This window comes from Eptatretus burgeri, chromosome 12, assembly GCF_056783735.1.
Source record: "Eptatretus burgeri isolate ZD-2024b chromosome 12, Ebu_testis_v1, whole genome shotgun sequence".
In the NCBI taxonomy this organism is placed as follows: domain Eukaryota; kingdom Metazoa; phylum Chordata; class Myxini; order Myxiniformes; family Myxinidae; genus Eptatretus; species Eptatretus burgeri.
In genome coordinates, this window is record NC_140972.1 from 43,794,224 (window position 1) to 43,821,723 (window position 27,500).

The window sequence follows — 27,500 nt, forward strand, 5'->3', positions numbered from 1 at the left end:
TAAGCCCCGCCCACTTTTCTTTAAGCCCCGCCCACTTTTGCTAAGCTCCGCCCACTTTTCATAAGGTATTTTTTTCTAACCCACGCCCACTTTTCCTAAGCTCCGCCCACTTTTCATGAGGTATTTTTTCTAAGCCACGCCCACTTTTCCTAAGCCCCGCCCACTTTTGCTAAGCTCCGCCCACTTTTCATGAGGTATTTTTTCTAAGCCACGCCCACTTTTCCTAAGCCCCGCCCACTTTTGCTAAGCTCCGCCCACTTTTCATGAGGTATTTTTTCTAAGCCACGCCCACTTTTCCTAAGCTCCACCTACTTTTGCTAAGCCCCGCCCACTCTTACATCATTTCCAGTTCATCTCTGACTCACAAAGAAATCACTAGAAAATTACAGGATGTTATGGTTTTGAAAAATTTCCCAATGAAGGCTTGCCTAGGCTTGCCCAGGGAATTTCCAAAGGAAACCACACCCACCAGTCTTTCTCTATAAAAGCTTCAAACCCAGGCTCCATTTTAAACATTTGTTCTTGCTGGCAATGGTGTTCTGTGTGCTTGTCTCGAACTGTCTGTCTTCTATGGAACTAAACCTTCAAGTTGATGAACTGGATTCAAACCTCTTATCTATTGAGGTAAGATTTTTTATTTTCCTATTTTCAAACTTTGATTGAAGCATACTCATTTAATAATTAAATAACTTAATTAATACATTATTATTTTCTCTCACAGGAAATTGTGTCTGAAATACGAAATGAAAATACTGCTTTTGCTACAACTTTGGGGGAAATTGTTGGCTTGGTTGAAGACCTTGAGTGGGATGACTTTGGTGTTTCTTGGAACTCTCTGTCTTCTATGAAACTAAACCTTCAAGTTGATGAACTGGATTCAAACCTCTTATCTATTGAGGTAAGATTTTTTATTTTCCTATTTTCAAACTTTGATTGAAGCATACTCATTTAATAATTAAATAACTTAATTAATACATTATTATTTTCTCTCACAGGAAATTGTGTCTGAAATACGAAATGAAAATACTGCTTTTGCTACAACTTGGGGCGAAATTGTTGGCTTGGTTGAAGACCTTATGAGCGACCAAGACCCACAGAACGAGTTCGTCCTTGATGACCCAACCAAAGAGTTATACCTTGGAGACCAGCAAAATCCTGAAAAAGAGTTTTACAGCAATAGTACTCATTGTGAGTTATCAAGACAATACCCACTGAACAAGTTATACCTTGATGAGCCAGAATACAAGTTTTACCTTGGAGACTCACAAATTTTGAAAAAATCAGTAAATGAGTTCTGCCTTGATGGTTTAAATAACTACCTTGGAGACTCAGGAAAAGGGTTCTGCCAAGATGGTTCTAAATATGGGGCCTACCTTGGAGACTCACAAATTTTAAAAAAATCAGTAAATGAGTTCTGCCTTGATGGTTTAAATAACTACCTTGGAGACTCATTTAAAGGGTTCTGCCAAGATGGTTCTAAATATGGGGCCTACCTTGGAGACTCACAAATTTTAAAAAAATCAGTAAATGAGTTCTGCCTTGATGGTTTAAATAACTACCTTGGAGACTCAGGAAAAGGGTTCTGCCAAGATGGTTCTAAATATGGGGCCTACCTTGGAGACTCACAAATTTTGAAAAAATCAGTAAATGAGTTCTGCCTTGATGGTTTAAATAACTACCTTGGAGACTCAGGAAAAGGGTTCTGCCAAGATGGTTCTAAATATGGGGCCTACCTTGGAGACTCACAAATTTTGAAAAAATCAGTAAATGAGTTCTGCCTTGATGGTTTAAATAACTACCTTGGAGACTCAGGAAAAGGGTTCTGCCAAGATGGTTCTAAATATGGGTCCTACCTTGGAGACTCACAAATTTTGAAAAAATCAGTAAATGAGTTATCCTTAAGAGACTTTGTAAGTTGGTTTTACTTTGAATACTTGAAATGTGGGTTCTGGATTGATAACTCACAATGTGATACATATCTTGGAAACTCAACGGGAATGTGGTTATACCTTGAAGACTTGGAAAGTTGGGTTTATGTTGGACACTTGAAACTTTTTTGGGGGCTTTTATTTATTTATTTATTTATTTATTATTATTATTATTTTATTTATTTATATTTTGGAGACTTTTGGAGTTGCTATCACTCTTTGGGATCTAAACCTATCGATGTAGTTCTTTGTCAGATGGTGCTTGATGGGAGCAAGATCAAGAAAGTTCTGGGAAGAAAGTGCAGGCTTACTCCCTCTTTCTACGTCATCAAACCTGAAAGCCTTAAAAGACAGAATTGGAAGAAGAGAAAAAAAAACGTAAAAATATATATATATATATATATATATATATATATATATATATATATATATATATATATATATATATATATATATATATATATATATATATATATATATATATATATATATATATATATATAGGTGGAAATCTCATTTTGAAAAAGACTGTGTTGGGTGAGGATTGAGTTGGGGTTGAGATTTTGAATGTGAGGGTTGGGGTTGAGATTTTGAATGTGAGGGTTGGGACACACACATACACACCAACAAACAAAGTTAAGCCTTGACTATTCAGTTGAGGATTCTGTGTTTGGGGTTCACAGATCTAAGAACGTCCCCCTTGACACACATTATATACTGTTATACACCTCGGACTTGGCCCTCGAGTGTCCACAACGGTGTATAGTAGGAGGGAGTGAAGCGCCAACCTATTGCTCCCATTGCACACACACACACACAAACAAAAGTTAAGCCTTGACTATTCAGTTGAGGATTCTGTGTTTGGGGTTCACAGATCTAAGAACGTCCCCCTTGACACACATTATATACTGTTATACACCTCGGACTTGTCCCTCTAGTGTCCACAAAGGTGTATTATCTGCTTAGTTTTGTCTTTTGTAATTCCTGTGAATAAAATGAACCTAAAATCTCTTCCCTTCCAAATCATATATTTTATAAGTCCAAGGAACTGTATCTATTACATCAACAATTTTAAAAAGTTCTTTCGTCCATCGTTCAGTAAAACCCTTTTCAAAATGAGATTTCCACCTATATATTCTTACGATATCACCAACTTTGAACTTAGGTTTTCTGACATTAATCTCTTTTTCATATTTTAATTTTGTAAATGTTTCTGATGGCTTCATATTCGTTGACGTGTGAATCGTGTCATTATACTTATCCACAATATCCTGAATAAAAGATAACCATTGTTGTGAACCGAGTTGTGTGAATTTTTTATATAGTCTCTCTTTTAAGGTACGATTAAAACGTTCAACAACAACTGCCTTCCCTTCATTAAAGGTACTGTATAATGTAATACTGTTATTTTTTAGAAAATTCATAAATGTCTTGTTATAAAACTCTCTACCCTCATCAGTCCACAATTTCTTAGGTTTTCTCTTACTTTTATTAAATATCTGTTGAAAAGCTAACATAAGAGTATTACCTGTTTTGTTTTTTAAAGGGACAACCCATGCATATCTACTCCTCAAATCAATAACGGTTAAAGCATACTTGTACCCCTTATCATTATTGAGTTCAATCAAATCAGCAGACCAGATATAATCAACTTCCTTGGAATAAACTTTCCTTCTCTGAAACTTTGTGAATATTGGTTTATGTAATTCATCAGCTAATTGCTCTTCAGTCTTAATGGCATCATTAGAGCCTATAAGTTTTTTGAATTTCCAAGTCCAAGTTTCAATTTAGCACTAATCATCTTCTTCACGATGAACCTATCAACTTTTTCTCTCAAGGTTGGATTTTGTATCAGAGACAAATTATACAACATTTCTCTATCGGCTTCATGCTTTTCTTCCAACGTTGTGGTATTCCCATAATCAATATCGTGTCTCATGCACACTTCATCAACTCTATTGATTGGTTTACTCCAGGATTTAGGATTGTCTGCCTCATCTAATCTTTTATCTAAGTTTGTGCCTGGACCACAGAAAGAATAACCTGGAAGATGTAATTCCCCTGGTATTCCAGTAGTTGTAAATTTACTTCCTGATAAAAACTTTTGTATATCTCCTCCGAGTTTGTGTTTGGAGATAAATTGATTTTTTTTTTGAACCACACACCGAACATATACCTTTTTGTATAACCCTGTTATTTTTACTTTTAATATATGAAATATTTTTAGTATTAGTTTTCTTTTTACATTTGAGACAATAACTCATTTATTTATGAGAAAAATTCCTGCAGAGTGCAAAAACCTTTTTAGTTTCCAACATGCACATTTGAATCTTAATTTTTAAAACATAAAGAATCCTTAGAAATGCCTTCACTCTCTCCTCCATTTATTTAAGAAAAAACTTGAATTAAAATACATGTCTTCTCGATGTCGATAGTCTTGTCGAAAGTATTGCAAATAGACTTTTTAATTCTTTGTATTCCTCCCTGGTGAGATAAGTTAATTTCTTTAATACCTCTATTCTTTTTGAATCTCACTGGTTTCCATATTTTGATATTTATTCATTCTCTCTCTTTCCTCCCTCTCTCTCTTCTCTCTTTCCTCCTTCTCTCTCTCCTCCTCCTCCTCCTTTTCCTCCTCTTCCCTCTCTTCTTCAACTCCTTCCTCATCCCTTACTATACTTGAATCGTTTACACCCCATAGAATATTATACATATATTCATCAGGATTTCTTGTTATTCCTGTATCCAAAATAATTTTTTTTACAACAGGAAACCAATAAAATTTCTTTTGAATTTCTAAAAGAGCCTTACCTTTTCTTAACCTTATAATTTTTTCATTATTTAACATTCTAATTAAATCTAAAGTTGTTGGTTTATCAACATCAGCATAATGCCAATCTTTTATTGAAAATACCTCATTCTTATGTTGTAGAACATATTTATTAAAATACCGAATACCCTTTTCTTGAAGGTATGCTTGAACACAGAAATGATAATTTTCTTGAAGCCTTCTTGTTGTCATTTATGTATTAGAAATATATGTTAGAATAATATTATGGCACGAAACACCTCCCCATCTTCCCATAGTTAAATCATTTTGTATTTCCTTACTTATTATATATAATCCTGTTTTTTCTGTTTTCATGAGATAAACAAGGGCAAAACCATTATTATATTTACCCTTATTAAATTCTTTTATTTGTTGTTTACTAATCGTGGCTCCACAAAACTCATTCTCGATACCAAGTGGATAATATTCTTCCTTACGAGACTGATTTAATTGTTCCAGGTCTTCGAGGTTAATTTTAAATGACCAATTATACCCTAAATCATTCATATCATACCCCCATTGTTCTATTCTCATACAAACGATACGCCCTTCTTTATAAAAATTTATTTTAATTCGAACTGTGAATTCTGTATGACCTGGAGATAATATCAACACTTCTGTATCTTTAGAATACACAGCCGTTTTATTTAAGTATATATATTGTGATAAATCGCTTAATCTCACCAAGTCATTCGCGTCAGTCTGGCTTGGATAATTTTTTAATTTATAAGCATTTTTCATGTTAATATTTTTGTTTATATTATATTTATGTCGTTCAGCCTGTGCCTTTGTGTAATAATTTGATAAATCAATATCCAGTTCTTGAGATACACCAAAGATAGAACCATCTTTACCAACATAAGTCATTTATATTAGATTAAAAATAATATCATAAAATTTTTTATTTTTGTTGAGTTGAAATAACACATATAGACATAATTGACCACAACACTTGGAATTTAATTCTTGGACTTGAAATGTTTGATAAACACCATTCTGTAAGAATTTTATGACTTCAACAGGTGGTGGAAGACCAAAACTATCAAAATAATATTTGTCTTGACTATTAAAAATACAAACCCAATGAGAACCGTTCCCATCATTATCTTCTAAGTTCATAATAATATTCTTTGTATGTTTCGACACATTTGTTAATTCATCTCTCATACAAATAACCACATTATGAATTTTTAATTTCTTACAATATTTGGCAAGTTGTAAATTTGATGTTGTATTCTTTCCAAATTCTTTCAACCACTCATCAATGCTCATTTATTTATTAGAAAGATATAATCCATTACCTCTTTTCGTTAATTTTACACCTGCTTGTGCTATAGAAGAAAGCATATCTCCAACTAACAATCTCGCTTTATCAGGCAGACCTTCAAGTTTTTCAGCAAAATCTACAATTACACCACTTCCACTAATTTGTTTCTCCAACTCTTTGTTATGTCTTTCCAATTCTTTTTGAGCCTGGAGTTGAGCCTTCCTTTCGTTGGCAGTTTTGACCGCTGTTGAAATACCACCCGTCAATGCTCCAACCGCACTTAAACCAGCAAATAAAGGAATTAGAAATGGGAGAAATCCTCCACTCGTCTCTCTTATTGAATATTTTTTCAACATTGGTTTTGTCATTTTAATTTTAAGTGAGCCAGTGTCATTCAAGATTTTAACCTGTTCTCTTGTGAGCAAAACATCAATTCTTACTGCTCCTTTTCTCTGAATTGTATTAACGTTAATCGTACAAGGCTTTTGATTTTGAACACAAGATGATAGTTTATGAAGATTGATTTGATTAACATATACCCCAGTTGGTACTTTGCCACTCATTTATTTAACAAAAAATTATGTGAGACTAATCATCACACCATTATCTGTATTAATCTGCAATTCTGTTTCTTCCAAAAGCAAACAATATGTATCAACTTCTTCACTCTCTCCTCTTTCAATGTATAGGGAAGTATCCACTCGATTAGACTTTATAGTTTCTTTTTGAGCGCTCAGGTCAAACGTATAGATTGTATACAAACTTTTAAATGCTGTCATATCCAAAATAGGTTCTTTATTTCCATTACTTTCACACACCTTTTGGTAAGACTTGTATGCTTCAGCAAAATCATTTTTTTCCCAATTAATTTCCAATCTATCTCGTGGATAAAATGTTCCATCTAGAGAAACGCGAAGTTGTTTCACCTTAGCATTATCACTCAATGCATTATTCTTATCAGTCGCAGTATCACCATCTGGCTTTTTAAAAATCATCCACAGATATCGTGGCTTTCCTTCCAGAACACCCAAATTCCACGTGTAAGTAGTTTGATTGAGTTTAACGTGTTGACATCTTCTTTTGAGGTATGATACACTGAGTGGTTTTTTTGAGTTAAGTCTTCGATTCAACATCTCTTCTGTTTTAAGATTAGGAGTATATTCACTGATATACCAACTCATCTCCTCAATTACAAATTTATTCTGATCACCAAAAGCATTACCAACACCAAAAAGCAATCTATTTTCATTATCATTCCTTTGTAGTTGAAATCTAATTTTAAGACCATACAGAACTTTATCATAATCACAAAATCCAAATATACCTTTAAGAGGAACTGCCACAGTAAAACTATTTTCTGCTTTTGTATCATCATTATACATTCCTTTCCTTTGAATATATCCAGGGTCTGTGTTTGTTCCCGTTGACATATCAGGAATAAAACCTTCGACAGACCCCTTTCCCATTCTATCACTGAATGTATAGAGTGTAAATTTCATCATTTCAGATACAGCAGAGACATAATCAACCGCTTCAACTTCTTGTGTTCCAATATACAATCGCACACTATCAAACATTTTCCAGAAGAAATCATTTACAAGTGTAGCGTTTGTGTTATTCCCAGCCTTAGTGAATTTAAATTTACACAACAAGAAACTTTCGGAGAGATTCAAATAGGTTTGTTGATTATTTATTTCAAAACTTTTTGTACCATTTGTATTCCAGTCTGTTCCAGTTATTGCATTTACCTTGAAGTAATCTTCTTTTTTAGTGGAGTTTGAGATAATAATAGTATCATCCAAATCATAGATACTATCAATTGCTTCCATACTTGTATTTATTTAGGAAAAAAGATGTTAAAACTTTTGAAACCCTGATCCAAGTATTTGAATTATTGGGGGGACAACTGAGTTTTACCTTTCTTAATTTCTTTTATTGCTTGTAATTTATGAGATTCTTTCTGAGCATCTTTTATACTCTTTACAGCACCTGCTACATTTCCCACAGCAGAAGCAGTTGAACCAATTAGGTCTTTATGTTTAAGAATAGTTGAACCAATACCTATGAGAGTATCAATTATCCCATCTCCTCTAAATTGATGTCCAACACCCCTTTGTCTCTTAGGTTTATAGTATCCTCTACCAAGATACATACCTTCACCCTTGTAGTACGGGGAAAGGAACATCCCATCCCCTGTAATTATTTTATATTTTCCCAACTCGTGCTTCCTCACAATAACCATCGTATTTATTTATTGAAAAACTTCACGTAGGTGAATTCTGATGGATATAACTTCTCCATTAAAAGAGATCACACGATTATCTTGGTCGGTTATCCTAAAATTTACTCTGTGTATGGTTTTTCCTGACACAGGTAGATAAACCAAATTTTTAGGCTCCATATTGAATTTATAACCAATTGGGGTTGAGTATGCGCTGAATGAAAATATTGTATTTGTTTTTAATCCATCATTATAAGCACCATCAATCAAATCACAGTGAATTAACACCGAATTTATTCCTGAGGATATTTGAATGACATTATCACTGTAAAACGTCCCATTAGTTTCAATCTTTTTGAGGAGAAACCTAATAACTCTCTAAATGAATTATCAATTGTGAAATCAACCTTGTAGTTATTTTTAACTTTAATCGTTGATTTTGAAGTATGTTTTTGAATGTTTATAATAATATTTTTTGGTTCATCACCCTGTTCTTTCATAAGACGAGCAATTTCGGAAGATATTTGAGAAATCTCGTATGCTCCGGGTGAGACTGTTATCGTTTTGTATCCACTTCCCGGATTATAACTAAACTTGTCATTTTTCTCGGTTATATTAAATAAGGTATTATAAGTCTCCATGGACAATAAAGATGCCTCATATTCTTTTGTTGTGTCAAGTTGTAGTGGGTATGGGAATGAAGATGTGTGGTCGCTTGTTGTGAAATTAAAACTCAGGATTGTGCTTCTCATCTTATTTAATATGAGATAAAATGTCTTTATATTGAGATTTATTAATTATTTTCATGTTCATCAACTGGTCTAAAATGGCTGATGCTTCATTAAAACAATTGTTATTTCCAGCCTTCTTACTGCCGAACAACAATAACAGTCTATTAACTAATTGCGATGGGTCATTTGGAAGAAAACTAATACCTGAACCAAGGATACTTAAAGCCTGAATAATGTGTTTCTCCTTCTCATTCTTCCTACTTTTACCAGAAAGAATAACCTTATAATTTAGAGTGTTCAGCAAATCAATATATACTCTATCATCATTATTTTCCATATCCAATGGTTTATCAATATACTTTGATTCATCTCTCACAGTTGAACCTTGCCTTCCATCTTTTGTGAGAAGAAACATTAATCTCGGAGTTAGTTTAACAGGGGGTTGAGCAGAACTTAAGAACTTTAATTCATCATTAAATATCAATACCTTTTCTTGAACAAGATGAAATATTGCTGGTTGTTCTGTTGGAATGAGTCCTGCTTTGGTTTTTGAATCCGCTGAATATTCATTGTTTTGAACAGCATTCACAATATAATCAGGGGTTGATTAATCTCTTCCAGTTGTTGAAATAAACCTTCATCATGTTCTAATTCTCCAATATGCTCTAATTCTTCCTCCGTCATTTGACTGAAATCTTTTAACATTTGAAGCTTTCTAGGAGTATATTCTACTGTGGGAACTGTGGAAACATCTTTCATTTTTTCTTGGGAAGTTTTTAAAAGTGGTTTAAAAAATTTCTCTTGTTTTTTTTCAAATGCTTCTTCGCCCGTTAGTTTCTGTCTGCGTTTCTTCTTTATGTCTTCCTGTTGTTTTACAACTTTTGAAACCAACTCTTGATGTTCCTTAAATCTTCTTGCTCTTTCTTTTGTATCCATTTATTTATTGTAAAATATCATTTAATGAATTGTAAAGATCAACAGGGAAATTTTCCTTTTCTTCATCATTCAAGTAGATGTGTTCAAATAAATCCTTTTCTTTAAATATTTCATCAAATTCTTTATTAACATTAATGCGAGTTGTAATTTCTTCTTCACTAATCCTTGCATCTCTGCTTTTCATACGTTTGTGTTGAGTTTCTTCATCAACATCAAAACCGAATGATAAAATCTTCACTCCGCTCAGATATTTAATAATTTGTCTCGTTCCTTCTGGATTAGTTTCTAATATCCCAACACCACCAGATTTTAGTTTCTTTAACTCACTCTTACAATGTGAATATTTTGTTGTACCAAGAGAAACCTCCTCAAATATTTGTCCTTCATTCCTCAATCGCATATGTTCCTCCACTGAAATATAGTGATAATCTTCACCTTTTACTTCTCCAGGTCTTATTGCTCTAGTTGTTGTTGATACAATGCGTATCACGGGGTGTTTTTAAGTAAATTTACAATATTCTCATTTGTACTACACAAGAACCTTGATTTATGAAAGTTTTTTCCAGAAGCAGATTTACCCACAAGATTTATAATAATAGTTGTCATTTATATATGTAATTGTTTATAAAACAAAAAATATATCCCTTAATATCTCATCTTGTTTCACAACAATATATTTATATTTTTCAGTCGTGTGCTTCATATAATCCTCAAATTTCTTTTTACTACATAATGTAGAACAATTATCTCTCCAAAAATTATTGATATCTATTGAATTTAACTTGAATAAAATAAAAGTATTAGCATTGTTTCTGATGGAACGACGAGGAAGTTGAAAGTACGATTGACTAAGATAAATACAATTACAAGAAGAATGTCTCCCTCTTGTGTAGTAGCTGTCCATTACCGTTTGGTTTCTCTCATTAACACAATCATCAAAGATAACGAGGTTCTTTTTTGATTTATCCAAATCTTGGGGAGACGGTATATCATCCGTATTATCACTAAGAATACAAGTTATAAGATTTGATTTCTTTTACATCTCTGTGTATCACAAAATAGTTGAATTATATCTTCAATGTTATAATCATTTAGGTTTTTTTGACGTTTAAATAAACCTATTATATCTTCTTTTTGAAGACCAGCATTAAAACCTTGTGAGAGTAGTTGATACTCTGGTTGAAAACTCGACTTTGTGAAAATTATTAAATTATCATAATCTAAAAAGTTGGGAGTGAGGAGCATTTTTAAAAGTAAGCAGGTTTTTCCACATCCACTTGAACCAACTATGAGACATCTTAATGAATTTGGGAGATTTTTATGGTTGTTAAATTTTATCTTATTTTCCCAAATAGGTAAAAAATCATTCATTTATATATTTGAAAAACAGGTTATTTAATTTATTATTGGCTTTTTTAGAAACTCTATATTTTATCCTAAGTTCAGGTTTAATTTCAAGATAATCCATTATTTTATTTATACAATATCTTGTGTTGATATTTCCCTGAAAATTACATCCATGAATAATATACAACAACAATCCTTTGAACATTTCTCTTATACGTTCAGTTTCTTCCCTTGTAAGGAAAGGTGTGTTATCATCCTCATACTTTACATTCATTTCTCTAATCAATCTTGTAAAGTAATTCATTTTTGGTGTAAATCTAAAAGAATTATTTTCCTTTTTATATTTTTTATTATCATTAATTAGAAGATAATCACAGAATATACATTGTTTATAAGCTTTTGACTCTGTGTTTAAATCGCGTCTTTCACACGCAGGACAATTCTCAAATTTGTCATATGGAGAATCAGGAAAGTCTAGCATATTTATAAAGTAAAACTTTACTTAAACTGAAATTCATCTATACTTTCAGTTGTATATTACCATCGATATCGATATACTTTTTCATTATCAGATTCAACGACAACATTTTTTAAATTAAAGGTAATTTTAAAATTATCGTTAACTACTATTGAACGAAATGTCATTTCACCTGATATATTAACATCCTTTATTTCATCAGGATTTACATCTTTAGGGTTGTTGAAAAAAATACAAATTTCTCCTTGCATATTACAGATGGTCTTATCTTTTCTTTCTAAAGCTTCATCCATAAGGTTTTTGTTCTTTGATACTTTTTCTTGTTTCATTGTTTTTTCTAGTTTTGAATATATTACTAGAAGGAGAGGAGAAACTTTTGTTAGAGATACTTTAATTGATGTTCTACCAGGTATACTAAAAGCCCTTCCACTGAAGGAAATTGAAGAACTCATATTATTTACCATAATAGTTTTTATCCAATAGTTGTTATATTTATCTTTGTATTTTGTATATATTTTACATCCTTGACATATTTCTCAGTATCTTTAACAGATGAAGAGATTGATTGAAACTTGTCTTTTGTGTCTTGAAACATTGTATTTATTAAGTGAAAAAGTTGGAGGATAAAATGTTTTTAAGCACAGATTCACCTATAAATTAAACGAAATTTTCATCAAGAAAATTTTAGTTTAAGCAAAGTTTTATTCTATAAATATGGTGAATACAACGTACTGCGATGTTTGTAATCACGAATATAAACATTATAGAAAACACCTCCGAACCAACAAACACACATTTAATCTATTTCATCAAATATCTCCTCTTGAGTTGGAAAGAAAACATTGTGATATCTGTTCAAAGGATGTTTTGAAGAGTAGTTATAATCAACATCTTCAATCACAAAAACACAAGAAAAATGAGTTTAAAGTAAAGGGAGACTATTATATTAAAAACACTGATGAGGCATTTAAAGGGCATATAAAAATAAGGATTTTTCAATTTGGAGAACCCGGTCCATCATCAATAGCTGAATCAATTGAAATAGTGAAACCCGATGTTGAAAAATTTATTAAAAAGACATTAAAAGAAATAAAAACTTTAAAGTTTTATATGGGAGTGAAAATGAATATGAAAAGACAAGATGAAGAACAAACTCCTTATATGAGAACAGATCTTCATTTTATAACATCATTTCAAGATTTTTTGAATAGTGGGGTTTATGAAGAACTATCAAGACAAGAGGAGGATGTTGATAATACAGTGGTAGGAAGTGGATTCAATATTAAAAAAATCATCTTTTTAGATATACACATTCTAAAATCAAACCCTCTTAAAGCTTCTTCTTATATTGAATTACCAAAAGAAATAAAACTAAAGAAGGCAGTTGTTAATATTAAGAACAATGATAATAAATGTTTTCTCTGGTCTGTTCTTGCTCACTTACATCCACCAAAATGTAATTCAGAAAGAGTAAAACAATATATGAAATATGAGAATACCTTGGACATTAAAGATTTTAAATTCCCAATGCCATTAACAGATATTCCTAAATTTGAGAAAAAGAATAATCTTTCTATTAATGTATATGGATTAACGGATACAAACAAAGTTCAAATATTAAAAATTTCAAACAACTATAAAAATGAAGAAACACACATTGACCTTTTATATTTTAGTGTTGGAAAGAATTCACATTACACATACATCAATAATTTATCAAGATTAATCTCTTCTCAGGTATTCAGAACAGCAAACAAAATATATCCTTGTAAGCGATGTCTTAATTCATTTCATACAAAAGAACGATTAGAACAACATTCAAAATATTGTAGTAATCATAAATCAGCTGTAATTACAATGCCTAAACCTGGTGAAAAGATTTATTTTGAAGATTATAATAAATCTATCATGCACCCATTTGTGATATACGCTGATTTTGAATGTATCCTTAAAAAGATAAATACTGCTTCTCCTAATCCAAAAGAACCATATACAAATAAATATCAAAAACATATTCCTTGTGGTTTCTGTTATTATATCAAATCATCTGTTGGAGAAAAGTATAACAAACTTGAACATTATCGTGGAAAAAATGCTTCACAAGAGTTTGTAAAACGATTAGAAAAGGATTGTATAAGACTCACTAAATTAATGAAAGAAACAAATGAACCGATGAAATTAACCAAAGAAGAAAAATTAGAATTTAGAATGAACAATATCTGTCATATTTGTGAGGGGAAAATTAAGGAGTCTAAAGTTAGAGACCATTGTCATCTTACTGGTAAATATAGAGGTCCCGCTCATTCCTGTTGTAATCTTAATTATAAATTACCTTCTTTTATTCCAGTCTTTCTTCACAACAGCGCCAACTATGATACACATCTATTTATAAATGAACTTTCAAAAACACCAGGGAATATTTCTGCTATAACAAACACAAGTCAAAAGTATATTTCATTTTCAAAAATGATATTCACAAAACCTTTAACTCGTATTAGGTTTTTAGATTCTTACAAGTTTATGGGAACACCACTAGCCTACCTCGCATCAAATCTAAGCTCCACGGACTCTTTTCCAAATCTTAATTCATTCTTTCCAAAAGAGGAAATTCTCACTAAAGAGGAAATTCAGATTAAAGATGAAATTCTGATTAAAGAAGGAATTCTTACGAGAGAGGAAATTCAAACAAGGAATGAAATTCAAAGTAAAGAGAAAATTCTTACAAGTAAGGGAATTTATCCTTATGATTATATGGATTCATTTATGAGATTTAAAGAAACACAACTTCCTTCAAAAGAAAGTTTCTATAATAACCTTTATGAAGAAGAGATAAGTGATAAGGAATATAAACACGCACAAGAAATATGGAAAATATTTAAGATAAAGAACCTTGGAGAATATCACGATTTATATCTAAAAACAGATGTTTTATTGTTAGCTGATGTGTTTGAAGCTTTTAGATCACTCTGTCATAATAAAAATTGTTATGGATTAGATCCTGCCCACTATTTCACAGCTCCTGGTTTAGCTTGGAGTGCAATGTTGAAAATGACAAAACAAGATATAGATTTAATCAGTGATGTGGATATGCTTTTGATGATTGAGAAGTCCAAGAGAGGTGGAATATCACAAGTATGTTCAAAAAGATATGCTAAAGCAAATAATAAATATCTCCCAAATTATGATAGTGAAAAAGATAGTAATTATTTGATGTATTTTGATGCTAATAATTTGTATGGATGGGCAATGTCTCAATCTCTACCTTATGGTAAATTAGAGTGGGTGGAAGAAAAGAATTATGAAAAGGCTTTGATGAATATTGTTATTTCTTCTCAAGAGGAATTGAATGACGAAGAAGAAGGTTATTATTTTGAAGTTGATTTGAGGTACCCGAGTGATCTTCATAATAAGCATAAAGATCTTCCTTTTGCATGTGAGAAAGAAACTCCAAAGAAAGAATGGTTAAGTGATTATCATAAAAGTTTTAATATTAAAGGTAAATCAACAGAAAAGTTATTAACAACATTCTATGATAAAGAGGGATATGTTTTGCATCAGAGAAGCTTAAAACAGTTTTTGAGAGAAGGATTGAGAGTAGCTAAAATTCATAGAGTTTTAAAATTTAAACAAAGTCCTTGGGTGAAAAAGTATATTCAATTCAATACAGATATGAGAGCAAATACAAAAGTAAAATTTGAAGGGGACTTTTATAAATTAATGAATAATGCTGTATTTGGAAAGACTATGGAAAATGTTAGAAACAGGCAAAACATTAGATTCGCAACATCTTGGAAAGAAGCTTCGAGATTGATAAATAAACCAAGTTTTGAGAGAGAAGAGGTTTTTTCAGAGAACTTTTCTGCAATTCATATGAAAAAGGAAAGTATTGTAATGGATAAACCAATTTATATTGGAACAGCAGTTCTTGATTTATCAAAGATATTGATGTATGATTATTTGTATAATGACTTAAAGAAAGAGTATGGTGAAAATGTTTCATTGTTGTATATGGATACTGATAGTTTTATCCTAGATATAAAAACTGATGATGTTTATGAAGATATGAAGAAAAATATTGGAGTATATGATACAAGTAATTTCAGCAAGAAGAGTGAGTTATTTTCCAAAAAGAATGAAAAGGTTATTGGTAAGTTTAAGGATGAGTTGGGTGGAAAAGTAATGAGTGAGTTTATTGGATTGAGAGCAAAGGCATATGCTTATAAGTATGGTGAACAGATTGATAAGAGGTTAAAGGGAATAAAGAAATATGTAATAAAGAAATCAATAACTTTTAGAAATTATTATAATTGTTTGATGAATAAGAAAGAAGAATATAGGAAAATGAATACAATAAGAAGTTATAAACATAACATATATAGTGAAGAAGTAAATAAAAAGGCATTAGGAGCCTTTGATGATAAGAGATTTATTTTAGATAATGGAATAGATTGTGTTCCATATGGATATTGTATGATAGAGTGTATAAAATAGATTATGTTTTAACGATGGGAAGATGGGTTAGGGTTTTTAAGGGCTACCGCCGCGTTTTTCACAATATATAAATGGTTAAACCAAGTATTAATCAAACTAAAGAGTGGAGAAAATCTCAGTCTTGGTATATAAATGGAAAACATAATGAATGTGAAAAATATCAAATAAGTCTTATTGAAAAAATAACTAAAACAAAGGTAAATAAAACAAATAAGCGAATTAATTTAAAAACTAGTAAGTTAGAGGATGTAAAGAAAAAAATGAATATCCTTGAATGGACTGAAAACTTTGATGGTTATCAATTGAACAATGAAAAAACAATTTACTATAATCTCAAAATGATATGTGGCTCAGGAGGTGGTCAAACAAGAGCATTAAGAGAAGTTTATCATTTCGTAATGGCACAAATGGGGTATCTTCAAAAATATAAAGATTCAAATGTTTTGTTTGTCAATATTTTAGATGGGGATTATTGTGCAAAGAAAATTAAACTATTGAAGGAATTTGAGAATGAACAAATCTTTATAAGTTCAATGAGTGAGCTGTTCAACCCCCAGGTGTTCAATTCAATGAGGTTCAACCTCTAGGTTAAAAGGGGAGACAAATAAATATACCTTGGGATAAAAAAGGGGGTTTATTTTTAAGGAAAAAAAATATGAATCGCTGAAAATCCCCCATTCATTTACATGGGGAAAAGTGAGCCAGAATCAGTATTCTTACCCTACATATATATATATATATATATATATATATATATATATATATATATATATATATATATATATATCTTCTTCTTCTTTCGGCTGTTCCCATTAAGGGTCGCCACAGCGGATCATCCGCATGATCCGCATATTGATTTGGCACATGTTTTACGCCGGATGCCCTTCCTGACGCAACCCTGGTCGCCTCTTACGAAACACAGGGATATGGTACACCTACTTTAACCAGGGTATACACCGGCCCAGTACACTGGTACTCACTTCGCCGACCTCGGAAGGATGACAGGCTGAGTCAACCCCCTCGTGTATTAATTCAGTGGCCCAACGGGGCTTGAACTCAGGACCTTTTGGATCCCAAGCCGCTGCCCTAACCACTGCGCCAACACCAGGTATATATATAGTATATATATATATTTTATCCCTGTGTCGTAAGAGGCGACCAGGGTTGCGTCAGGAAGGGCATCCGGCGTAAAACATGTGCCAAATCACTATGCGGATCATACGGATGATCCGCTGTGGCGACCCCGAATGGGAGCAGCCGAAAGAAGAAGAAGAAGAAGAAGATATATATATATATATATATATATATATATATATATATATATATATATATATATATATATATATATATATATATATATATATATATATATCTTCTTCTTTCGGCTGTTCCCATTAATATATATATATATATATATATATATATATATATATATATATATATATATATATATATATATATATACATATATATATATACACACACACACACACATATATATATATATATATATATATATATATATATATATATATATATATATATATATATATATATATATATATATATATATCGTTATGCCTGGTACCATACCATTCGACATGCATCTGTGATGTGGCCTGGCCCTGCAACTTGGCTGGATTTTTCGACCCCATCCTGCCAGGAACGATCGCCAGAGCTTTAACGACTCCTTCGGCCTCACCAAAGCTGCCAACCTTGGCTCAGTTCTCGCTCCCATCAAAGTTGTTGTATTCGGCAAGGTCCTCAATTCCATCGAAACTCATCCTCTCCCATTCTCAGCGGGTGGAATTCGGGAAGGGGGAATCGTCAAAGCTCGGGCCATCATTCCTGACAAGATGGGGTCGACAAGTCTGGCAAAGCTGCAGGGCCAGGCTGCATTGCAAACGCATGTCAAACAGTGTGATACCGGGTGCCTCGTACATGGTCCTCATTCCCATCGAAGCTGCGTTTTCAGCTCGGTCTTCACTGCCTTCAAAACTGTTGTGTTTGACACAGCCCTCGGTCCTCCCCATCCCAGGTGTGTGTGTGTGTGTGTGTGTGTGTGTGTGTGTGTGTGTGTGTGTGTGTGTGTGTGTGTCCCCGTGTGTGTCCATGTCCACACACACACACACACACACACACACACACACACACACACACACACACACATACACACACACACACACACACACACACACACACACATGATTACCTTTCTCTGCAACTGCTTATCTGGTCTGCAAATCTTTAAACAGAGGAGGGAGTCTTGTAGAATATTTTATTGATAACTCTGATGTCATTGGTCACATGTATGCAGCCATATTGGATTAAAGGGAAAAAATTGGACATTTTCTTCTCTGAAAATGCTTAACAAAAAAGTTGAAACTTGACATATGTCATCAACTCCTCATGAGGTGTATAGGGTGATAACGATGATGTCATCAGTGACGTAATTGGATGAATCAAAATCCTTGTCCCAAAAATCTGAGACTTCATATATCTGATTTACAACACGATGTAAGTGAAGAATTAAATTTATGACGTCGTCAGTCACCTGGCTGGCAGCCATATTGAATTGAAAAGAAAAATGTGAAAAAATATTATTTTCCAGAACTGCTTAACTGATCGATGCAAAACTTCATACACATGATCGACTGGCCATGGGGAATATAGGTTGAAAATTTTTTCACATTCACCTTCCTCGATGCAATTTAGCCTTCATGTGCCCAAAAGTGGTCATTAAATATCCTAATAATCAATGAAGCTACAGATATTGGCAATGTATGTAACATTATAAGATGCATGGATATGTGTATATGGTCCATAATAGTAGCATGTTCAGTTAACAATGGAATTTTTGTTCAGAATGAGCGTGCATGCATGGCGAGACGATGCGTTCCACTGAGTGTCGTTCTAGTTTAATTTGTGATTTTTTTGTGATTATTAATGAAGCATGATTAAAATTGTTAGAATTTATCATAAAGAAACGTCTTTCTTTTTTTATTTACAGGGATACTAATTTAAAAGAAAATGATTTTTAAGAAGACAAAATTGAGGTTTGTGAAAGAGCAAGGTGACAGATGGTAAATAGGCAACGCCATGACAGTGCAGCAGTTAGGTCACAGTTGGACAAAACGAGCTCGGGGATGAATTAACCAGGAAAAAGGATAGTCAACAAAGGACGTTGTAATTGTTATTCAGAACTTGAATGTTGAACTGTTTCATATTTTACAATTCTGAAATTGCAGTTTCTTTTTGAAAATATTTGTTTTAGAATTTTTTTATAGATAAGAAATATTCTCCATCATTATCCAGAAGATTCTGCAGGACATACACAAAAAACCCATGCTTTCCCCAAAGACAAAACCGTTATGACTTGAACCCCACCTTTATAGCTCTTGAACCCATAAAAGCCCTTGTGTTGGTTGCCCTTCCTATTCGAAGAAGGCCGTTCACATGAAACATATAAACCACCCGGTCAATTCATTTATTGTGCAGAAGCTGCTGCCGAGACAGCAACCACACTCGAAGATAGCAATATCAGTGTAACCTGGTTTCAAGGAACCTCCAATAAGACCAGATAATTTGCGACCTACAGTTCAGGCAAAGTTCCGGCGATAGCTCGCCTACTCTTTGTGAAGATGCCTTGGGGTTTTTAACATCAACCAACTAATGCCCCAGATGGGACGCTCAGTTTTAAAATCCATCCGATAGACAATATGGATGCCTCGCCTTGAATGGGAAACACCAGGCCAACAGCTTATTTCTGGGCCGAGATCCAAACCCCTGCTTGACAGCTCAGAAGCGAGTGTGCATAACTGATTATCCAGCCACCCCAAAAGTCCTTTCAAATTGTACAATATTTAAAACTCTTTTCTTCATGAAGGATGACAAAACATGATTTTTAGTTGCAAAATTTGAGATGAATTAACACAGTTGCCACTTACACACTATATTTACCAAGAGCACATACCGCAACATGGGGGGGTATGCAATCGATTCGCTCTGTGTCTGTCAGTCTATGATCGAGGAACTTCAACTTAATTTCATATTTTGAAAACTGCAGGACATGAATCAGGTTGCTTGCACTTCCAAAAACTGAGCTCTTTGACAAAAGAAAACCGCCAGAAAAATAAGTTCCTGTTTGTTGCCGTGTGAACGTCAGCTGATTATTAAGCGACTGCTCTTCAAGGGTTGATACAATTATTTTTTTTCAGAGACATCGACAAACTGACACAAGGCGTCACAAGAGTATCACGTGAGATATTGTTGCACTTTACGAGTTGGTGACTGAAGCGATGAAATCGTCTACAAAGTTTGAGTAGTTTTGTCAGCTGTGTCAGCTTGCCTGGGCCTAAGTTATGAGTGGCATTAAATAATTTACATGGACAACTTATACACTCAATAGATACTGACAATAGTCCAAGATACATCATAATATACAGTGGACCGAATGGGGTCTAATGAAGGACCCCCAAGCCCAGCGGAAGTTTCACCTCTGAAGACGAACCAAGTGGGAAGGGTGGTGTTAATTTGGAAATGACTGCATTCGTATAATGACTTTAACACCGGATTTCATTTTAAACTCACACATGTGCCAAGGGTGGCAGATGTTCTGCGGTGAATCAGGTGTCAGGTGTTCTGCAGTGAATCGGGTTTCAGGAATCCTCTGGTATATTCCATTTTAGTGTGCTGTCATGGACAGTACGATTTATTACCAGATGACAGTTTCATTAACAAAGAAAGGTTATTTAAACAACAGGGAGAAATAAAAAAAACGCGCTTGATCTGGACAATTATGGACCGACGCCTAACTTGATTCTATTCTTCAGCGACAATGATGCACACAGAGGAAGAAAGACAAACAGAAGGAAAGATAAAAGAAGACAAGAATGAACCTAAACAGCTGGAGATTTCACAAGACTGCCATTCTTGGTGAATAATATTTTCATGCCAGCTTCAATTGTTTCTTGTCCATTCATAGATGAACGTCAACGGTCTCCTTATGTCTCAAAGATGACAACACACTCCAACCACCTTCATCTCGTTTGCAGGGCTGTCTCAAACTGCCCACTTGTGTTCTTTTAGATGGCTCCCTCCAAAATTATCCTAGCCTCGATGAAGGCAGAACATGAGCTGTCTGTGTCCAGGACAAACTGCTGCTGAAAGCATCCTGGATCATGACATCAGCCCTCATGATTGGCTAAAGGCAAAACCATTTCTGCCCTGATGAGATAAGGGAGCATCAGTCTCAGGAGTTTAAAATCATTGGCTCATTTCAGATGTGGGTTTCCATTTACGATCTATGATTGGTTCAGCATCTGCAGACCACACCCCATCCCTTGATAAGCCACCGACTAGCGTTTAAAATGTCCAATTAGAATGAGGCCTGAAGCATGGTAATGTCAAAGTAGCATCACATGTGACACACTCGTGAATGACTTTAAAGAAGGAGGAGAACGAGAAGGAGAACGAGAACTGCTTTGCAATACATTTCCCCTACCAATGTGATATTTTCTAAATCCAGCAAGGACATTAGTCTGTGAAAAATTGACAAAATACCCTGAAACTGGAACCTGTTCTGTAATTATTATAATAAAGCCGTGCACCACGTTTCAGTTCAATATATTAAAAGAAAAAGTCTGAAAAACCACAAATGGGAAGGAAAGATGGATGGACAAGAAATGACAGAACATAACAGGGAAATTAAAAAAGGTGTGAGGAATGATAATGAGCTAACTCGACACTTGGTCTCTGTCTCACAAAAGGGAATTGACATGACAGCTATTCTGAAACAAGTAAAGATATAATGACTACAATTAATAGTTATCGCACTCTTGTTGCATTTTTGTGACAGTACATATATATTGAAAAAAATAAATATATTTAAAAAAAAATACAGTATATATATATATATATATATATATATATATATATATATATATATATATATATATATATATATATATATATATATATATATACATACACTAGCATAACCCATGCCCTGCGCGACATGTTGGGGTGGGTGTGTTTTGAGAAAGCAACTGATGCAGAGTATCAGTAGTAATTTAACTTTAATGCAGTAAGTGGAATACAATGTTCAAAGTACTTCTTGATACACAATGTTTTGGTTTATTGCATTACAAATGCAGTAACCGTTTTTGGCACGATTTCAGTTTCAGAACCATTTTCTTTACTTTTTTTTGTACCATGCACCTCATATGGTCTTTGAGATAATGTAAGCCGAATATCACGTTACTCGAGCGCCGAACAAAGTCGAAGATAGCGCGACACGAAACCACAAACTCGGAAATAATATATAAGATATATACTGTCGGATCCTGACATTTGCGCTTCTGCAATTCGGGGGACCCCGCGTATTTGTGGTTCATAAAATGTGACCTGCTTCGACATTCGCGGCCCTATGCTTCATGTATTCATGGGTTTTTTTCGCGGACGTATTCACGATTTTTCTGAACTGCTTCTCCATTCGCCCAGTGCTTCATGTATCCACGGTTTTTCACGGTATTTTTGATTTTCCCTTATGAATCACAAACTGCTGGGAACCAATCCCCCTTTTTCCCCATTGAAATAATGCCCTGAGATTCGCAGATTCGGCATTAGCAGCATTTTTCAGGAACATATACCCCACAAATGTTTGGGTCCGATAGTATGTGTAAAATACATTTGTATGTTTTCTTACTAATTGCATGTACATGTACTAATTTGGGATGAATTAATGCAAGCAAGGGCAATTCCATACTTCTTTATTGGATTATTGCGACCATCTTGTTCATTGAGCTTTTGAATAGCCTTCATATGTGTTAGTTCAAACAGAAATGAATGTTTGAAGTTAACAAAATAATTTTGTGGAATTTCAATTTAACCCCCAATGGCACTGTCAGTTAAATATAGGTATAATTAAATAATATGCATCATAACTCCATCCTGTCAATGCATTATTATTATTAAACAGTAGATAAGATACAACTTAGCTGTTGTTGCTATTTAACTGAAAGCGATAGAAAAAGCAGCAATTGTCATGACATGTTTGGCCTTTACCCTTTGAGACTACAACATCTGCAGCATGTAAATGCCTAATCTGATGTGTTTGTTTAAATATATATATATATATATATATATATATATATATATATATATATATATATATATATATATATATATATGTCTCAGCTCATGAAGATTTAGGTCATCTTGACCATCGTGCAATCTGCAGTATTATTTTCAATTCAAATTGCTACGTTAAAAAAAATTAAATACAAATTCAAGGTTTATGGAAGAGTGAATAAGTCTCAAAATATTGTATGTTGTGATATCTGAGAATAAGACAGCAAAATATCATTTGTTTGCAGCGTAAGCAGTTGTCGGAGAGCGCTGAGCGGATCCGTGACATCCATGCCAACAACCTGTTCCACATGGCAGCTCAGAGGGGTCAGCTGGAGTGCCTTCAATATCTCGCATCAGCACTGCCCGAGGATGGCTTGTTGGAAAGCAATGCTGAAGGACTGACTCCCACAGCTCTTGCCATCAAGGTACTGAGTTTTCATGCATCAGTAACCCTACCACACTCATTGCCCTTGCTGACCCTATTCCTCCCTCCAAATTCACATTCCTTAAGGGGTTTGATGTTGCTTCTTATTTGAAGCTGTTGATCTCTTCCTCCTTTCAGGCACCTCCACCTCTTGGTCCATAATCCACATCCCTGTAGTCAAAGATTCAGTGCCTGTTGCAAAGTTATCATCAAGACATTCGTTTGGGAATTTCATGATCTGTGTGTTAAAATACATAGATAAGTTCTGTCACTCAATACTGCCAGGCACTCCCAGTTGGTGTTGTTCTTTTTCAGCTCTGCCAGCAAGGCTTTTCAAAATCAACGTTTTGCCAATTTTGCTAAGTTGACATGATGTGTTATGTGAAGCTTCAACAAAATGCGTTTTTGGTAACACTGAAATGACAGCTACCAAGGGTGGATTTTTTTGCTGCAAAATTCATTACAGTACCCTCATGTGGCTTCCATGCCCTTGACACGTACTGTGGCAATGCATCCCTCTTTGTAAGACATATGCGACCCAGCACTCTTATGAGCACAACAGTCTCATGCGAGCTCTTTTTCTGACTTGGCGTGTTTATGAGAGCCTTCTAAGGCCATATGAGGCTGTTTTGAATGAGCTAGACTGCTTGGCGCCCAGTTCCTGATTTTCAATTTGGTCAGCACAGCTGGGCTGCCAAGCTAGCAAATGATATCTGGTCTTTAGAGACATCTCACACTTGGACATGATCAGCATTCAACTCTAATTGCACTCGGTACCAACTGTACTTATTTTTCCTGAAATCTTTGCATTGAATAACTACATTCCAATAATCTCTTCAAGGAGCATAATTAGGTTTTCACAGGTTTTAAAAACACCAACCCATGGGAGAGGAATGTACCACTTTTGATAGATTTTTCATTACATAGTTAAATTTACCTTTGCAATACCTTTTTAACATTGATCTGAGGCCCATAGTGGTGCACGTACGTATATCGTCACATGCAGGACAAAGACATCAGTGGATATTAGTGTACTTAATTTGAATTTCAAGGATATTAATGGACAGTTGACAAATACGTAAATAGTGCACAACATTTGAACCAGGGTTTTGAGTATTACGAGCCCTGAGTTCAGATGAAAAGGATAAAAAGGCTGCCTCGTTCTAAGATTATTGATTTAAAAATGTTTAAAAGGTAAACATTTAAAGGATGACATGCCAAAAAGTTTGAAAACAAGGTCGGGATGATCAAAATAAATTATCTTGTAAAACTGTCCGTACATCTTTTTTTAATAATCGTTGTTCCCTGTCCATCCCATCATCCATTTACAATGAGAGTGTATATTGATCGTTTCCATGTATGAATTTAACCAGTGAACTACTGAACAGGCACGCACACACACACACACACACACACACACACACACACACACACACACACGCACACGATTAAGCTTGCGTTCGTGGTAATTGTGAACTCAAATTGAGAGAGAGTGATGTACAGTGTCATTTGTGAACATGATTATTCAAAGAAAGATGTCAGGATGGTTTCACATGATAAGTTCTTGTGACCATCCCTACCTTGTTTACATACTTTGTGGTGTATATTGTTGTGGGCCGGGGGTCGGTGGCGAGAATGACCGCTAGGTGGGGAAGTTTATGCCGTCTCCCACCGGTCTCCCCGGAATTATAGGCCGTCGCTTCGGATAACTCCGAAGCCGGCGTGTCGATTAATCGACCGTGAAACGCCAATATTTCGACCGCGTGGCGTAGGGTTAATTGTCTAGATCCCAATATACATAAATAACCACGCAGTCTTGGCTACCAGGGATTCACACCCTCTGCACGTCTTTCTCGAACTGGGTCACTCTACCGACTGCGGTAGAGTTCCAACTACCAACTCCGGTTCGGTTGCAGCCGAGCGGAAACTGCCAAAGCCGTGCCGGCTAGGATTAACGGATTATCGGGGATGAAACCCCGTCTGAACTCAGACCCGGACCATGCTGGGCCAAATAAAGAAAGGACGGAAACGAGCTGGGAACATTTCTAATAATTTATTTACAATAAAATCAAACGACAGAAGAGGCGAGACATCGCGAATATGCAATGCAGTATTTACAATGATGAAATAAACACTTAAACAATTCTACTTATAGAGGGGCCCACACGCAATCACACACAAAAAGAAAAGAAACCCCGGAGCTTTTATTGGACCCTCCAGCTGATGAGAGAGACGGTCAGAGTTCGGATGGGCACCTATGGGTCATCAAAGGTCCCAGCCGCACATGTGGGACTCGTGGCTCATGGCGGCAGCCGCGTGGAGCAATCGGAGCTCCGGGGCAGAGATCAGGGTCGCGGACGGGACCCACCAAGGCTCCACAAACAGGCTGGTTCACTCACTCTCCAGCCCAACCACCGTCAACCAACTTGTCACCACTCAAGTACTCGAGATCTCCCAGCGCCAACGACAAGCGACAAACGAGTCTGCTCGGGGATATATATATATATATATATATATATATATATATATATATATATATATATATATATATATATATATATACATATATATATATATATATATATCTCCTCCCACATGGGGAGGGGCCTTGGTGAGAATCATCTCGCTGTCTGTCCCTCATTGGCCTATGGCCACACCCTACTGGGGCGGAGCTGTGGCCCCTGTTTGGAGACCCCATATTCTCCACGTGGCTTCGCTCGCGAAGAGTAACAGGGTCAACGCTGAAAAAGTCATGCAAGAACTACGAGCCGAGGACTGGAACCGCGAGCCCCCCCCCCCCTCTTGGCAAGTCAAGGAACGAGCAGCTTACGGGTGGTGATGGCGCGTGATGGACAGGTTGGGTCATGCAGATGGGATGGTTGTTGGTTGTTAGATGGCTTGTTGGAGGGTTCGTTGGATGTAAAACCTAACTAAAGACGTCACAACACACACATTTAATCCTCCCGCTAAACAAAAGGACGGGGTCCTGACGACACTCGTACTTACCAGCATAACCAACTTTGGGACCTGAATGTTGAGTGCGCATGGTTTCCAGGTTCGTTTCAATATATATATATATATATATATATATATATATATATATATATATATATATATATATATATATATATATATATATATATATATATATACATATACACATATACACAGTAGACTCGGCGTAAGTCGGCAGCATGTAACTCGTCACTTCGCCTAAGTCGGCAGCGTCAAAAAGTCCCGAATTTATCTCGTGTTAAATCCCTTTGAATAAAGGGTCATCCCTCTGTAAGTCGTCATCTCTAAGTCGTCATTTCGTCTAAGTCGTCAGATGTTGTCCGTTCCCGCGTAATGGAAACTCAAGTAAATTACCACTCCTAACTCGTCACACGGAACTGCTGCCTCATGAGAAGCCCGATTTCATGGAATCGTGATGCTCGCTCATTGGTTTACACCGCCAGTGATAGGCTATTTATAACTGCGTACACACGTTGGTCGCACTGCAGGCAGGACAATGGCGACTAAGCGTAAGCTTACAACTAAAACCTACCAAGAAAAATCGACATTATCCAGTTTTGCGAGGCAAACCCACTGATGAAGAAAACAGACATAGCTGAGAAGTTGGACATCAAACGGCAGACATTGAACGATATCTTGAAGAATAAGGGCAAGATATTTGGACAAGTGGAGATCGCGAGGCCGGTGGTAAGTGTGAAACG

The 27,500-nt window shown here is 34.8% G+C and overlaps 2 protein-coding genes and 1 long non-coding RNA gene across 5 annotated transcripts in view; all 3 read left to right on the top strand.

Annotated features, from left to right (window-relative positions):
- The window catches only part of HERC1 (HECT and RLD domain containing E3 ubiquitin protein ligase family member 1), a 964,782-nt gene that overhangs the window by 366,049 nt on the left and 571,233 nt on the right, over nt 1-27,500 (top strand). The window lies entirely within an intron of this gene.
- On the top strand, nt 113-1,435 carry LOC147015508 (uncharacterized). The gene is made up of 3 exons (XR_015050118.1): nt 113-624; nt 722-898; nt 996-1,435. It is a non-coding gene; the product is annotated as an uncharacterized LOC147015508 (long non-coding RNA).
- Nucleotides 23,542-27,500, top strand: part of LOC147015509 (synphilin-1-like) — a 68,143-nt gene continuing 64,184 nt past the window's right edge. Inside the window, exon 1 of one of the 3 annotated variants that reach the window (XM_085850290.1) lies at nt 23,542-23,785. In XM_085850290.1, the coding sequence (XP_085706416.1) occupies nt 23,669-23,785 (117 nt within the window). In that variant the 5' untranslated portion in view covers nt 23,542-23,668. The remainder of the gene's footprint in view (nt 23,786-27,500) is intronic. The other 2 variants (XM_085850291.1, XM_085850292.1) reach the window with 2 other exon arrangements.